This window comes from Muntiacus reevesi, chromosome 15 (genome assembly GCF_963930625.1).
Source record: "Muntiacus reevesi chromosome 15, mMunRee1.1, whole genome shotgun sequence".
In the NCBI taxonomy this organism is placed as follows: domain Eukaryota; kingdom Metazoa; phylum Chordata; class Mammalia; order Artiodactyla; family Cervidae; genus Muntiacus; species Muntiacus reevesi.
This window is the reverse complement of record NC_089263.1, coordinates 51,446,711-51,461,053: the sequence shown is the minus strand read 5'-3', so window position 1 is coordinate 51,461,053 and position 14,343 is coordinate 51,446,711. Positions and strand designations below refer to the sequence as shown.

The window sequence follows — 14,343 nt, the reverse complement described above, 5'->3', positions numbered from 1 at the left end:
CACAGTTTCAACAAATTACTTCTCAGTATGTGACTTCCAAGTTCTACATCCTAGTTCTTTCTTTGTCTCTTGAATAGTGGTCTTCAACAAATTCAACTAAGTGTTCTTCCACTATCTAAAACTCATTTTCCCCCCAAATTAACTTCCCTTGTTGGGTCTTTCTTATTTGTGGATTTATTATGCATTTTTGTCACTTCATTCAGACGAGATCGGGCGCGTTCAGGGTGGTATGGCCGCAGACTGTCACTTCATTCAAATCTAAGTTAGCCCTCTTTCTCTTTACCTTCCTTTCCTCCAACACTTTGGCCACTAAATCCTTTGAAATACCTCTTATTTGACATCCTGCTAATTCTAGTGAAACTCAACAATGCACACGTAAAGTAGTCCAATAAATGTACTAACTGATCTTCCAAGTCTCCAGTCTCCACCCTCTCAAAAAAAAGAAAGAAAGAAACAAAGAAAAACTCACACAACTTAGACATTGTTGCTGTTGTGATTAGCTTTCCTAAAATACTGCTTTAAAAAAAGAAGAGAAGGAAAAAACCAAAACCAAATAACCCCTGTAGTCTCAAATCACTGTCAAAATAATAGACTAAACTCTTTAATCTAGACTAAACTCTTTAATCTTGCATTCAAGGGTCTCCAGTCTAGCAAGGGCCTTCCTCTTTAACCTTTCCTTTTTCTTACCATTGTAATACAAAATAATCCCTCTAAGCAAACTAATTTATTTATCTTCAAAATGAGCTATAGGAGTATGTAACTAAAACATTCATGAGTTTTTATAGAAGCATCTTATGTTACTAACTTGCTCTATGTGGACAAGACAGAAATAACATTTTAACAATAGACTGCAAATGTTACAATTGAGCCTGGGCTAGTCAGTACGAATTAGAACAGGGGTCACGCCATTCTGGAAAAAGCAAAACTATGCAGACAGTAAAAGACCAGTGTTTGCGAGGAGTTAGGGAGGGAGGGATGAATAGAAGGAGCACAGGGAACTTTTAGGGCAGTGAAATTATTTTGTGTGATACTACAATGATGGATATGGGTCATGGATATATTTGCCCAAACCCACAGAATGTACAAATACCAAAAATAAACCCTAATGTCAATGGAGGTTCATCAGTTGTAACAAATGTACCACTTCGGCAGAGGTGGTGTTAGTGAAGGAGGTTACATGTGTGGGTGGAGAAAGGGGTTTTATGGAAACTCTGTACCTTCAATCTTGCTGTGAACCTAAACCTGCTAAAATATAGTATTGCCCTATTATTTTAAAAATATACACGTACTTTTAAAAACTGCATACATAAAAATATTTAAGTATTTAATCCCTGTCATCCATTATGATAATTTCCAATGTATCAATAATTCTTCCACAGACCATTTCTGAGCAAGAAAGTACAGTCAATCCTCCAAATCCATGGGTTCTGCACCCACAGATTCAACCATGGATTGAAAATAATAAAAAAAAAAATTCTAGGAAGTTCCCAAATGCAAAACTTCAATTTTCCATTATTTGGTAATACATAGCATTTACACTGTATTTACGTAGCTATTTACATAGCATTTACATTGTATGAAATATTATAAGTAATCTTGAAATGACTTAAGGTATACAGGAGGAGGTTATAGGCATCTATAAACATGCCATTTTATATAAGGGACTTTGGTATGCTCCAGGGCCCAGACACCAATCTCCTTAAGATATTGAGGGACAACTGTATAGCTTAATTTCTGGGGTAATTTTTAATTTGACTATAACTTCTTTCAAAAGCAATATATGTCTACACTAGAATTTCAGAAATGTACTATTTTCAGATTCTTGGCATTTTGGCCAGCACCAGAATCTCAATACACTAACATTTCTCTTTTTTTAGGTTGTGCTGCACGGTTGTGGGATCTTAGTTCCCTGACCAGGGACCGAACCTGAGCCAGGGCAGTGGAAGTGCCGAGTTCTAACCACTGGACTGCCACAGAACTTCCTACACTAACATTTTAGATTTGACAAATAACAAGCAGTATTAAAATCAATGCTTACAGAAAATCATTCATTCCCAGGTGGTTTAAAACACACGAGAAAAACCATACAACTAAATTATGTAAATAGGAAAATTACTTTAAAAATAACTTTAGAATTAAAAAGAATGAGCGGGAACACTGTTCACCTCCATCCATACTGCAAAAGGCACGAACTCATTTACACAAATGATCTCCATACTTGGCCCTTGCCTACATTTCTAGTTTCATCTTCTGCTACTTTTCACCAAACAGGTTCAGCTATGCACAAATACACCATTTCTTACTAATTTGGTAAATCCTTTTATAATTTAGTATCTCTGAACATTTTCTTCAGTCTGAAATTCATCAGGACACATCCACATTTAGCAAATTACTATTTATCTTTTATCATGTCATTTGAATCACCTACAAACAAATTAAGAAAAATTTGACCATATGAGTGTAGGATAATTCTAAGCATAGAAACAAACAAGTGGAAAGAAATACTGAGCTTTAGTAGTAGTCAGCTGTTGTGTTACTGGTGTAATAATTATGTTTTGTGTATGAATACAAATAAATGTAACTGATATTAAGAGGCCAGAAGCTGTAACTCCAATACTTTGGCCACCTGATGAGAAGAACTGGTTCACTGGAAAAGACCCTGATGCTGGGAAAGACTGAAGGCAGAAGGAGAAGGGGACAACAGAGATGAAATGGTTGTGTGGCATCACCGACTCAATGGACATGAGTTTGAATAAACTCCGGGAGTTGGTGATGGACAGGGAGGCCTGGCGTGCTGCAGTGCATGGGGTCCCAAAGAGTCGGACACAACTGAGCGACTGAACTGAACTGAACTGAAATTAGGGACCAGGGTTAAATTGTGAGAGAAGGGAGATACAAATATGGACTGAAGGAATATGAGAAAGAATGTCGTAGTGCTGGATTTGCATTGGAGGTATCATTATGAATTTGTTTAAAAAAAAATAAAGGTATTCCTAGGTTCTATCTACTGAAAGAGTCAATTCACAATGATAAGCAATACCACTGAGCACATCTATACCCTGACTTTGGTTTTAAAATTCCACTTTCTAATTCAAAAAGCATTTCTTGGGCTCTTGGAAAAAACATTGGCTCCAGGTCTGGAGCAAGAAAAATACAAAGTAACCCTGGGCATCATACTATGTTTAAGTTAAGGAAATGTTCAAAGACTTAAGAGTCATGTTACAGGATACAGGAGCCAGCCACCAGTCAAATTGAATTTGAGACAACTTTAGCATCAAAAGGAATACTGACGCATTTAATTATTACACATAGAATAAAAAAGAATGCCAGGTAACAAATACAGAAGGAATGTTAGAATTTTCAAAAAAGTTACCCTTTCTTGTAGTTCCCAATGTAATAAATGATACAGGAAAGGGTCATTAATGGATGTTAAGAACAGGGGTGGAAGGTTGTTGAGGTATTCCTAGTGTCACAGAAGTATCTTACAGATCATATGCTAATTATAAAGAGGAAAATAAACCTTTGCAATGAAGTGGTATGGTTATTACACCTTAACCAACTGAGGCAATGTGAAGTTCACAAGGTTGTATTTTTGCTAAAACTGTTTATCTTGAATGTAACATAAAGAAACAGTAAGACAGATTAAGATTCTTCAAAAATAAGTCAATGTCATGAAAAAACACACAGATGGGCATGTACTTCTATGTAAAAGATATATTAACCATGTGAATCTTGATTGACTGGATCCTGGAAGACAAAATAGTATAAAACACATTTTGGGGACAATTGGAGAAATTATTTAATAGAGGCTATTATTACTGGTATTCCGGGATGTAATACTGGTATGATGGTTATAAATAAGAATGTCATTCTCACGAGTCATATACGGAAACATTTAGGATGAAATGTCAAGATACCTGCACTTATTTTCAAATGGTTCAGCAAATACGAAGAACATATGGCAACATGACAATTGGTAAATACAGATGAAGTATATGAATATTCACTGTGTGTGCATGTGTGCGCGCATGCGCGCTCATTCGTCTCCAACTCGCTGCAACCCCATGGAGACCCTTAGGCTCCTCTGTCCATGGATTCTCCATGCAAGAACACTGGAGTGGGTTACCATTTCCTCCTCCAGGGCATCTTCCCGACCCAGGGATAGAACCCACGTCTTCTGCAGTGGCAGGCAGATTCTTTACCACTGAGCCACCTGGGAAGCCCCAATATTCACTGTACTATTCTTTTAAGTAAACTATAGACTTGGAATTTTCAAAATAAAGACTTTGGTGGGGGCAACCCTTAGTTCAGATGTCTGATCTTCTTGGAAGGTTTTTCCCCCGCCAGTGTAATTATTTTTTCTACTTTCAGCATTTCCATAGGACTCAAAATTTCTATTTTAGCACTTAACCAATTTGTAGCTGCCCATTTACAGGTCCCTTCCCTTAACTAAATTCTGCAAAACCCGTTTGATCTTCATTCCTAGAACGTGGTTCTTTTTCTGTACCTACCAGGTATTCAGTGTTTGTTGCATGAATGAGATAACAGATATGCCAAAGTGACAGATCAAAACTGAAATCCAGGTATTGTCTATACCAAATTGTGCCTCAAATTTAATCAAATCCATCAAGCAGGAAGCCTATTGAAGGTTCCTATGTGTTCTGTCCCATTATAATTGATACATCAGTAAACTGATTTAAAAAACAAAGCATGACAACCCTCAAGGAGCCTCACCCCTCAGTCATTACAGGCATATTTCTATTTTAAATTCTTTCATAGTTTCAACTCAAGGAAATTAGAGAAGATGCATACCTGTTCTATGTCCTTGGAACTGGAAGTCTGGTTTTCTCCTGTGACTCCAGGCTGCTCATTTTCCCATGGTAATTTATTTTTTCCTTTTCCTGCACTTAGTACCCTTCGAGTACAGATAGTCGGACTATAAGATCCATACATTTGCATGCTATCCCTTGTGTGGTCACCACAGTGACAGTGTGCACTTTGAGTCCTGTTACCAGCCAAAAGCCAGTCTGCATCTGCTCCATGCGCCAAATGGCTCGATCTACCCTGGGCAGATGATGGCACGAGTACCGCATATTCCACAAAGCCCTGTTCTGTTAACTTTGGGAGGGTTTTCCTAGCCAATCTGGCCTGCACAGCATTCATCACTCCATCTCCATTATCCTGCAGCTCCACAGTATCCACAGCTTTGAAAAGGGTGCTGGTTTTACCTGAGCCCATTGACGATGCCAACACAGCAAAGGCTTCAAGAGCTGCCTGGCGTACCCTGCGTTTGCTATCTACAAGAGCTGGGGCAAGATCAAAAGACAGTTTGGATAAGTCAAAATCCTCACTGGGATAAGTCAGGAGGGAGCAGATGCAAATGTTCACCACCTCCTCTCTCACTCTGGAATGCTTATGTTTGAGATGTTCCAAGAGCAAGCAAAGCACCTGTTGAGGACCTACTTCCTTCATGAGCTTGAGGAAGATTTTCATGTACTCTTGTTTGATCACCAACTTGTTGTCTGCCAGCACTTTGACAGAAGCTGCTATAACAGGTCCCAAGAACTGTTGTACCTGCTCTCCAAGGCGAATAACCAGTAAATGCAAGACTTGAAGTGTGCCGTGGACCACTTTGAAGTTAGAATCGTCTAACAAATTATACAGCAAACTAATGAAACTCACAAAGCTAGGATGAGAGGTGGAACTTGGGTTAAAGCGTCCCATCACCTGTTTTAGTTCCTCAACAGCCTGAGTCCGGTTCTTATAGTCTTCCTGATCTAACAACCTTGAATGCAGCTCCTGAGGAATAATCCCAAATTTAAGATTGCTGTTGGAAAGACTCACTGCACAGGGAAGGGGATCTTCAGGAAATCCAGATGCTTCAAGTTCCAAATAATAAGGAACCTGACTTCCAAACTGGGACTCCAGGCGGCGATTGTAGTGTCTCCTCAGGGCAGAAGGCAGGCGAGAGATATAGGACTGAAATCTCTCTTGGCCAAGACGCTCCCCTATTTGTTGAAGTGCAGAGAAAGCTGTCTCAGATTCTTCTTCTATCTCCTGACCGCCAAGTTTTCGGGCTAAGGATATTATCACTTCGGTAAGATCTAGGTCGAGCAACAAATCCTCAGGGGTAAGCAATATAGGGAACAGTAGTGCTGTGGAGGCTCTAAGCCGGGCGTCGGTACTTTCCAGTCCTTGTTGTATAAGCGTCCTCAGCACCTGTCCAGAACTACGCTTCAAACAGATGTGTAGGATCTGCAGCGCATCCTTTCGCAGGGCTGGATTCTCTTCTCGTAGCGAGACGACAAGCTGAGGCAGAAGAGCTAAGCTAAAGGCCTCTTCCAGCTGGCCTAACTCCCCCTGACCCCGGAGAACGTCCGAGAGGAACTGCAAGCAGAGTCGTTTCTCATCACTACCTCCTTCCACAAGCACTCGGCCCAGGGCCCGATACAGCGCTTCCTTTCGTCGGGGCAAGCCAAGTCGACCGCCCCGCCGCGGCAAAGCAGCCTGTAAAGCCTGGAAGGCCTCGGAAGGATCGGGCGCGGTCCGCAGTTGTTGAAGGAGCCGAGTCTCCTCTTCATCTCCCCCCGACAAACCACCTCCAGGCCCAGACCAACTACTTGAGATTGCCTCCGCGGGCATCAAGAGGGTCGAGGCCAGAGGCGAGGGTGTCGGGGGGCAGGAACCGTGGTCTCCGGCAGCTCCACGGCAGCAATAGTTTTTCTCGCCTCTCATGGCGCCCCCACCTCGACTATCATCAGTCTCTGGGGCGGAAGGACGACTGCGGCTCTGGAGGCGATAGGCACAGAAGGATGGAAGGGGCGGCAGCGGGAGCAGGGCTGAGGGCGCAGCCGCCATGGAGGGTCGTCAAGTGGCGGAGACTAGAGCAAACCATCGTCTCCGAAGGGCTCGATGGAGCCCAGCCTTCCTGTTCCTCTCCAAGCCTCAACCTGCAGAGGAGGAAAAGCGAACAACTTGAGCCCCTGACTCCCGGAGGCTGCCTTCGGCAAAATGGCCCCCGCCTGAGCCCCAGACCCCACAGCTACCACCGGGCGTAACCAGGGGCACCACGTGACCAAACCGAGCGCTTCCAAGGTGATGTACCCAGCGCGGACCTCTTGACCCGGAAATCAACCTGCCGTGATGCATGCAGGGTCATGTAGTCCACGTCAGAAATTCGGGCTAGGCGGAAGGGCTCTGGAAAAGGAAGTGAGAACATTGCGAACGTAAGGAACGTCTCTGGAATGGAGAAGGCGAGGAACAGATAAAGCATTAAGCGGAAGTGACGCTCTCCTCGCTCAGGGCGGAAGTTCCCCGCCCCACCCGTAAGAATTAGTGTTCGACTAGAGACAAGTAAGGATCTTGCCCGGTCTCGAGTTGTCCGCCGCTCCTCCTCCTCCTGTCGCTGCGGGCGTGATTCCTGGGACTCAGGTATTTTCCTTTGCTGTCCTGGAGCGCAGGCTTTGACAGAGTTCTGCTGGAGTGCAGTTGGTGTCAGAGTAAGAGATAAAGAAATGAACGGGAGCAAGCAGGGACAGAGGCGACATCTTCTTGTGCAGGGCTCGTTATCGCAGTAAACGCGTTGTGGTCTACAGCCCTGGGTAAGGGCGATCCTTTCTTCCTGCCGTCCGCATACCGGTACGAGAGATGCGGACTAAGGCCAAGCTCAGAGCTCGGGTACTTTTTTTCAAATCCCGGTGTTTTGGGACCTTACTCTCCCCGTCCTTTCCTACCTCCCCCCTCCCCCGCCCCGGTCCCCTTTTCCTACTTCTCTTACCCTCGGGTTGTGAAGGGTTAATGGTTTTCTGTCGTTTTCGCTTATCCTCATCACTTTAAGTTCTCTTTGAAAACGTACTTGATCTGCAGATAAGTCTATTTTTCCTTGTAGCTAAACTTCTGTCCCTTTTAGGTTCTCAAAGTCTAATGCAGCTCCTCTGTGGGACTCACCCCTTTCCCCCGCTAGCTCCCTCTGCCACCCCAACCTCCCTGCAGGATCTTCTCGCAGCTCTGCAGCCTTTCAGTCTCCTGGAAACCGAGATTGCAAAGACAATTTCAGTTGCGGTTGAAGTTCTTTGCCTCACTGTCCTAAGAGAATTCCGCCCTATAGATTTAGAGCCGATGATAGACGTTTCTTTGTTTTAGGCGAACTGTGAATTTGATAAGCAGTCTTTCTTCTTTGTAGTTAAATGTAGGCGGAAACAATTGAAAAGCTGGAGTGCCTAGTGTGAGGCAGAGTTCTTTCAAGTGTGGAAGAGAATATTTTGGGGAAGGAATAATACACTTGTTTTTGAATGACCCAGTGAGAAAATTCTGTTATCATTTGAAGTCTCCAGTTTATGCACTTAAAATGCAAGTGTTCCTACCCAGTTCTGTAAGTCTTAGTATGCCAAACCAATTTTATAAAAAAATTTGCTGGATAAGTAAGGCAAGTTCGAAAATCATTTCTGGATGGTGTCTTAAAGCACAATTTTATTTATTTATTTATTTATTTTTTTAATTTGTGTCTGGCTCTTTCTGTAATCCCACGGACTGTAGGCCGCCAGGCTCCTCTGTCCATGTGATTTCCCAGGCAAGAATACTGGAGTGGGTTACCATTTCCTTCTCCAGGGATCTTCCTGACCCAGGGATTGAACCTGCATCTCTCTCATTGGCAGGCAGATTCCTTACCACTGAGCCACCTGGGAAGGCCCCACAATTTTATTATTATAGGTTTCTTTTTTCCTTTTCTTTTGGAAGTAGAATAAATGTAAACGAAGCCTGTGTAAACATGCATCCTTCTGCTTTGGTTTAAATTCTAGGATGTTACTTGATTTTAATTAATCATTTTAGTGTTTAATGAATCTCCCTTAATTTGGTTTGACTAGATTTCAGTAGACCAAAAGTTTTTTTTTTTTAATTTTGTGGGTAGGATAACGGCAGAAGAGTGAAAACCAAGACATGATTTTGACAGTTGTCAATGAGAAAGAATGTCAGTTTCTCATTTTCAGTGCAAGAAGTTCAAATTCATACTTTTACTCATATGTTAAGACGTCAGGAACTCAATTCAGACTAAAGTAAAAGAATGATATACACAACAGAATGTAACATTAGAATGCCAGTTTATGTTGGAATAGAAGATAACCCTTTCCAGTGATCAGAATTTTCAGGTTTAAAATCCAGTGCATTCTTTCCTGTATCCAAGAACTTGGGAAGTTGTGTGGTAATCATGGAACAAAAAATGAACTTGGAAAGTCCTGAATTATATTGCATCATTAAAATTATGGTAGAAGTTTAAGAATTACCTGTTCTCTCTATAAAGAATACTTTTCAAGGATTTGAATGCTTAAATCAACTACTTATATCCTTTTCCTTGAAACAAAACAAGATGAGTTTTCATTTTAGCCCCTTTTCTTAGGGCCCTGTAGATCACTATGTTATAGATTGCAATGTGTTTTATATCTATTACCTTTAACTTCCTTGATTAAGACTTGGAAGATGCATTATTCTCTATGATGGATTTTTAGGAAATGGGACCTTACCAGCATCCCATATCTTACTAATTATCTTTTAGGGTTGAAAGTGAAAGTCCCTGGGTCGAGTCAAGCTCTTTGAGACCCCATACACTGACTATACAGTCCATGGAATTCTCCAGGCCAGAATACTGGAGTGGGTAGACTTTGCTTTCTCCAGGGGATCTTGCCTACCCAAGTATCCATCCCAGGTCTTCCACATTGCAAACGGATTCTTTACCCCCTGAGGCACCAGGGAAACCCATCTTTGAGGGTTATTTTGTGGAAAATAAATCTCATCCATTTAATGTGTATTCTGTTTATTTCTGTAATGAAACAAATTTAAAAAAATCTTATTCTTTAATTCTTGGGATGAAGGGAATTCTAGACATTGTGTATTGACTTGTGTTTTGTATTTATCTGTATATAAAGTTTTCTTAAATTTCAGAATAGTGGAATACACTATTGGGTGTATTAATAGTACACTTCTGAAAGTTGAAAGGGAGTAATTAAGAATACATTGCAGATAGCAAATTCAGATTTTTTTTTAAAGTTAAGATAATAATTTCAAGAAAGTTTAGTTACATTAATGGGTTATAAGAATGTGTGATACAGACCTTAATTTTTTGAATTGAAGTTAAGATAAACACAGTTGCCCTAAAAACATCCCTTATTTCCACAGTCAGAATAAAGTATTAATTGGTTGAATTAGCCACTGTAGTTTTTTCCTTGTTCTTACTCAAATTTATAGACATCGAGGGATACTGGAAATAAGTGCATTCTGTAAACTGTTGAGAATTTTGTATAGTTAAAGAAGTTATTGTGAAGAAATGCTATGCAAATAAAAGGTGCTATTAACATTAACAAGTAATTATAATTATACTGTTATTTATTGAGTGTTTGCTATGTGCCGTACACTCTGCTGAGTACTTGATGAATATTAACTCATTTAATCCTCACAACAGTTTTCTGAGGTTACATCATCTACATTTGTACTACGGCACATTTTGTGGGTGTTTCCATTGGAAAGTAATTACTGAAATTAGTCATTTGAGCTATTTGCTTAGAGCTTTGGAAAAGTTTTGAGGGAGGAGGATGTTGAAACTAGGATAAAATTAGGTTTTTCCATCATTAATCATTCATATCTGTTACTGTATATTATTTGATTGTATGTATTTTAATTTTCCTCTTTGAGTTTCTGTTCTGGGCCTTTTTGGTTTCTTGCTTGAGTCAAAACTTTAATAAGGTTAAGAAATTATGAGCTTATTTTTATCCATGTAGAATTAGACAGATTTTCTTACTGTGGTATCAGTGTTATATTTCATTTACTTAGATTTATGTCTCACATCCATTGTTCAAGTGAAAAACTGTACTTTTAAACAATAAAAACTATCAAGGGTAAAACAGACCACCAGCCCAGGCTGGATGCATGAGACGAGTGCTCAGGGCTGGTGCACTGGGAAGACCCAGAGGGATGGGATGGGGAGGGAGGTGGGAGGGGGATCGGGATGGGGAACACATGTAAATCCATGGCTGATTCATGTCAATGTATGGCAAAAACCACTACAATATTGTAAAGTAATTAGCTTCCAACTAATAAAAATATAAATGGAAAAAAAAAAAGATTGCATTTTAAGCACTAATATTTATAAGTTAACAGAATTTCACATTTTTTCTAACCAGTTTTTCAGTAGATGGGTTAATTTGAGCTTTTACTGGATGTGGTAATGGCTTTGGGGACTTGCTTTCTTCTGTATTATTTTGGAATCTGTGTACAGTGATTTGCATAACAGGCTTCTAATTTTACTTTTGTTTCTCCAGATATAATGAAAGTCAGTCTCAGATAAAAGGAAAATATGCCACCTTGTTCCATAGGTTCACTGTTAAAATTATATGCCTCTTGAGGTTTGACAGAAAACAACAAAATTCTGGGAAGCAATTATCCTTCAATTAAAAAATAAATAAATTTTAAAAATTATACGCCATAATTAGTTGATTTCTGTGAGAATTGAAATGTGGAAAAGAAATTTTAAACAATTCTTGTTTCTCCTCACCATTTATTTGCTCTTATTGTAGCAGATAATTGCCTCCCAACTGATTTCAGCCCCACTGTTTTGTAGCTTAGGTGTCAATTAAGTATAGTAACTTACAACTTGACCTTTATTAGCTTGGTTTCAGAATATAAAATTGTGAAGTTGCTGTAGACTATGGAAAGTTTGAATCTAATTTTATCTAATATTTGCTGATTGCATCTTTCTGTTATGGTTTAAAATGCTTTTCTTTTGTCTTTATTTCTTATAAATTAATCCTTGGATCAAGTCTACTGTCTTAGTTTGATTTTGGCATGTGTGTGGTGGGTTATGGGTGGTATTGTGATCTTCTATCAGAAGGCCCTGTTGTCTGGTGGTCTCTGTTTTTGGGATGTTAGCAGCCCTTCAACCAATGCCTGCCTCTGTTACTTCAATAAGATTGAGAAATGGTGATATTCTGTCATTCCTTCTCTGAAAACTGGGGTACTTTTTATAAAGAAAAACTTACCCTCATCTGTTTGGTAACCACTTGTACAGTTAATATAGGAAGTTCAGTTGCTCAAGTCATGTCCGACTCTTAGCAGCCCCCTAGACTGTGGCACGCCAGGCTTCCCTGTCCATCACCAACTCCTGGAGCTTGCTCAAACTCATGTGCATCAAGTCAGTGATGCCATCCAACCATCTCATCCTCTGTCCCCTTCTTCTGCCTTCAGTCTTTCCCAGCATCAGGGTCTTTTCCAATGAATCAGTTCTTCACATCAGGTGGCCAGTGTATTGGAGTTTCAGCTTCAGCATCAGTCCTTCCAATGAATATTCAGGATTGATTTCCTTTAGGATGGACTGGTAGGATCTCCTTGCAGTCCAAGAGACTCTCAGGAGTCTTCTCCAACACCACAGTTCCAAAGCATCAGTTCTTCAGCACTCATCTTTCTTTATGGTCCAGTTCTCACATCCATACTTGACTACTGGAAAAACCATAGCTTTGACTATATGGACCTTTGTTAGCAAAGTAATGTCTCTGCTTTTTAATATGCTGTTTAGGTTGGTCATAGCTTTTCTTCCAAGGAGCAAGCATCTTTTAATTTCATGGCTGCAGTCACCATCTGCAGTAATTTTGGAGCCCCAAAAAATAAAATCTCTCACTGTTTCCATTGTGTCCCCTTCATTTGCCATGAAGTTCTGGGACTGGATACCATGATCTTGTTTTTTGAATGTTGAGTTTTAAGCCAGCTTTTTCACTGTCTTTCACTTTCATCAAGAGGCTCTTCAGTTCCTCTTCGCTTTCTGCCTTAAGGGTGGTGTCATCTGCATATCTGAGGTTATTGATATTTCTCCCGGCAATCTTGATTGCAACTTGTGCTTAATCCACCCTGGCATTTCACATAATGAACTCTGCATATAAGTTAAATAAGCAGGGTGACAGTCTACAGCCTTGACATAATCCTTTCCCACTTTGGAACCAGTCCATTGTTCCATGTCCAGTTCTGTTGCTTCTTGACCTGCATACAGATTTCTCAGGAGGCAGGTAAGGTGGTCTGATATTCCCATCTCTTTAAGAATTTTCCAGTTTGTTGTGATCCACACAGTCAAAGGCTTTAGCGTAGTCAATGAAGCAGAGGTAGATGTTCTTTTGGAATTCCCTTGCTTTTTCTATGATCCACCAGATGTTGGCAATTTGATCTCTGGTTCTTCTGCCTTTTCTAAATCCAGCTTGAGCATCTGGAAGTTCTCAGTTCATGTACTGTTGAAGCCTAGCTTGGAGAATTTTGAGCATTACTTGGCTAACATATGAGGTGAGTGCAATTGTGCGGTAGTTTGAACATTCTTTGCATTGCCTTTCTTTGGGATTGGAATGAAAACTGACCTTTTCCAGTCCTGTGGCCACTGTTGAGTTTTCCAAATTTGCTGGCATATTGAGTGCAGCACCTTCACAGCATCATCTTTTAGGATTTGAGATGTAGGAAAGGTATGATAAATGCTTGATTCTTTTCCTTTATTTGCTTGGTTTCAAATAATGAGTTGATTCATTAACATCTTCTAGCGGTGATCAAATTTTTAAAATTATCATAATTATATTATCATTATGAACTTATGGGTTTAAGCTTGTCTGCTATGTTTTAATCAATTGCAGTTACTACAGTGGATGATCAGTTTGTCCCGTCTATGACTAGTGAAGGCCTGTTCAGTTTGGCTCCAAAGTTTTTTATGACCTTAGTCATCATTGATAGCTTTACTGCTATCTAGTATGTAATGATTCCAAATTTATCTTGACGTTTTCTGTCCTAGGTCTAGAATCAGCTGTTTGCCCAAAGAATTCTATTTCCTTAGAGGGAAACAATATTTAGGGACCGCTTCTGGTGCTAGGAGTGCTCTTTGCTACTGGGTTGGTCATAATTTCTATTAGCCCTTTTCAGTTGACAGAGCTCAAAAATATGATTTTTTCCCTTAATTATACATTTTATACATTTGTATCATATATATTTTATGTTATATGCATAATTTATATAGTTAGTGTGTATAATATTGTTTATATATATTTATTCTGTTATTTTTACTTCAAAATCAGGCTACAGGGACTTCCCTGGTGGTCCAGTGGCTGAGACTCCATGCTCCCAATGCAGGCAGCTTGGGTTCAATCCCTGGTAAGGGAACTAGATCCCACATGATACAATAAAGATCCAGTATGCCATAACTAAGACTCAGAGCAGCCAAATAAATGAAATATTTTAAAAAAATCAGACTGCAGGGTTTATGTTTAACATCTCAGCCTTATGTCTTTCTCTCTTTTCTCCTTTACTAAAAATCCCAGATCACAAATGATGACC

At 40.1% G+C, this 14,343-nt stretch overlaps 2 protein-coding genes across 6 annotated transcripts in view; one reads left to right on the top strand and one right to left on the bottom strand.

Annotated features, from left to right (window-relative positions):
- TOGARAM1 (TOG array regulator of axonemal microtubules 1) overlaps window positions 1-7,048 on the bottom strand; it is a 76,170-nt gene extending 69,122 nt beyond the window's left edge. For all 5 annotated transcript variants that reach the window (XM_065906272.1, XM_065906274.1, XM_065906275.1 and 2 more), the window contains exon 1: window positions 4,813-7,048. In XM_065906272.1, coding sequence (XP_065762344.1) covers window positions 4,813-6,858 — 2,046 coding nt within the window. In that variant the 5' untranslated portion in view covers window positions 6,859-7,048. The remainder of the gene's footprint in view (window positions 1-4,812) is intronic.
- A 299-nt stretch (window positions 7,049-7,347) lies between these two features.
- The window catches only part of KLHL28 (kelch like family member 28), a 32,640-nt gene continuing 25,644 nt past the window's right edge, over window positions 7,348-14,343 (top strand). The window contains exon 1 of the mRNA XM_065906253.1: window positions 7,348-7,431. The gene's annotated coding sequence lies outside the window, so the exon portion shown is untranslated. The remainder of the gene's footprint in view (window positions 7,432-14,343) is intronic.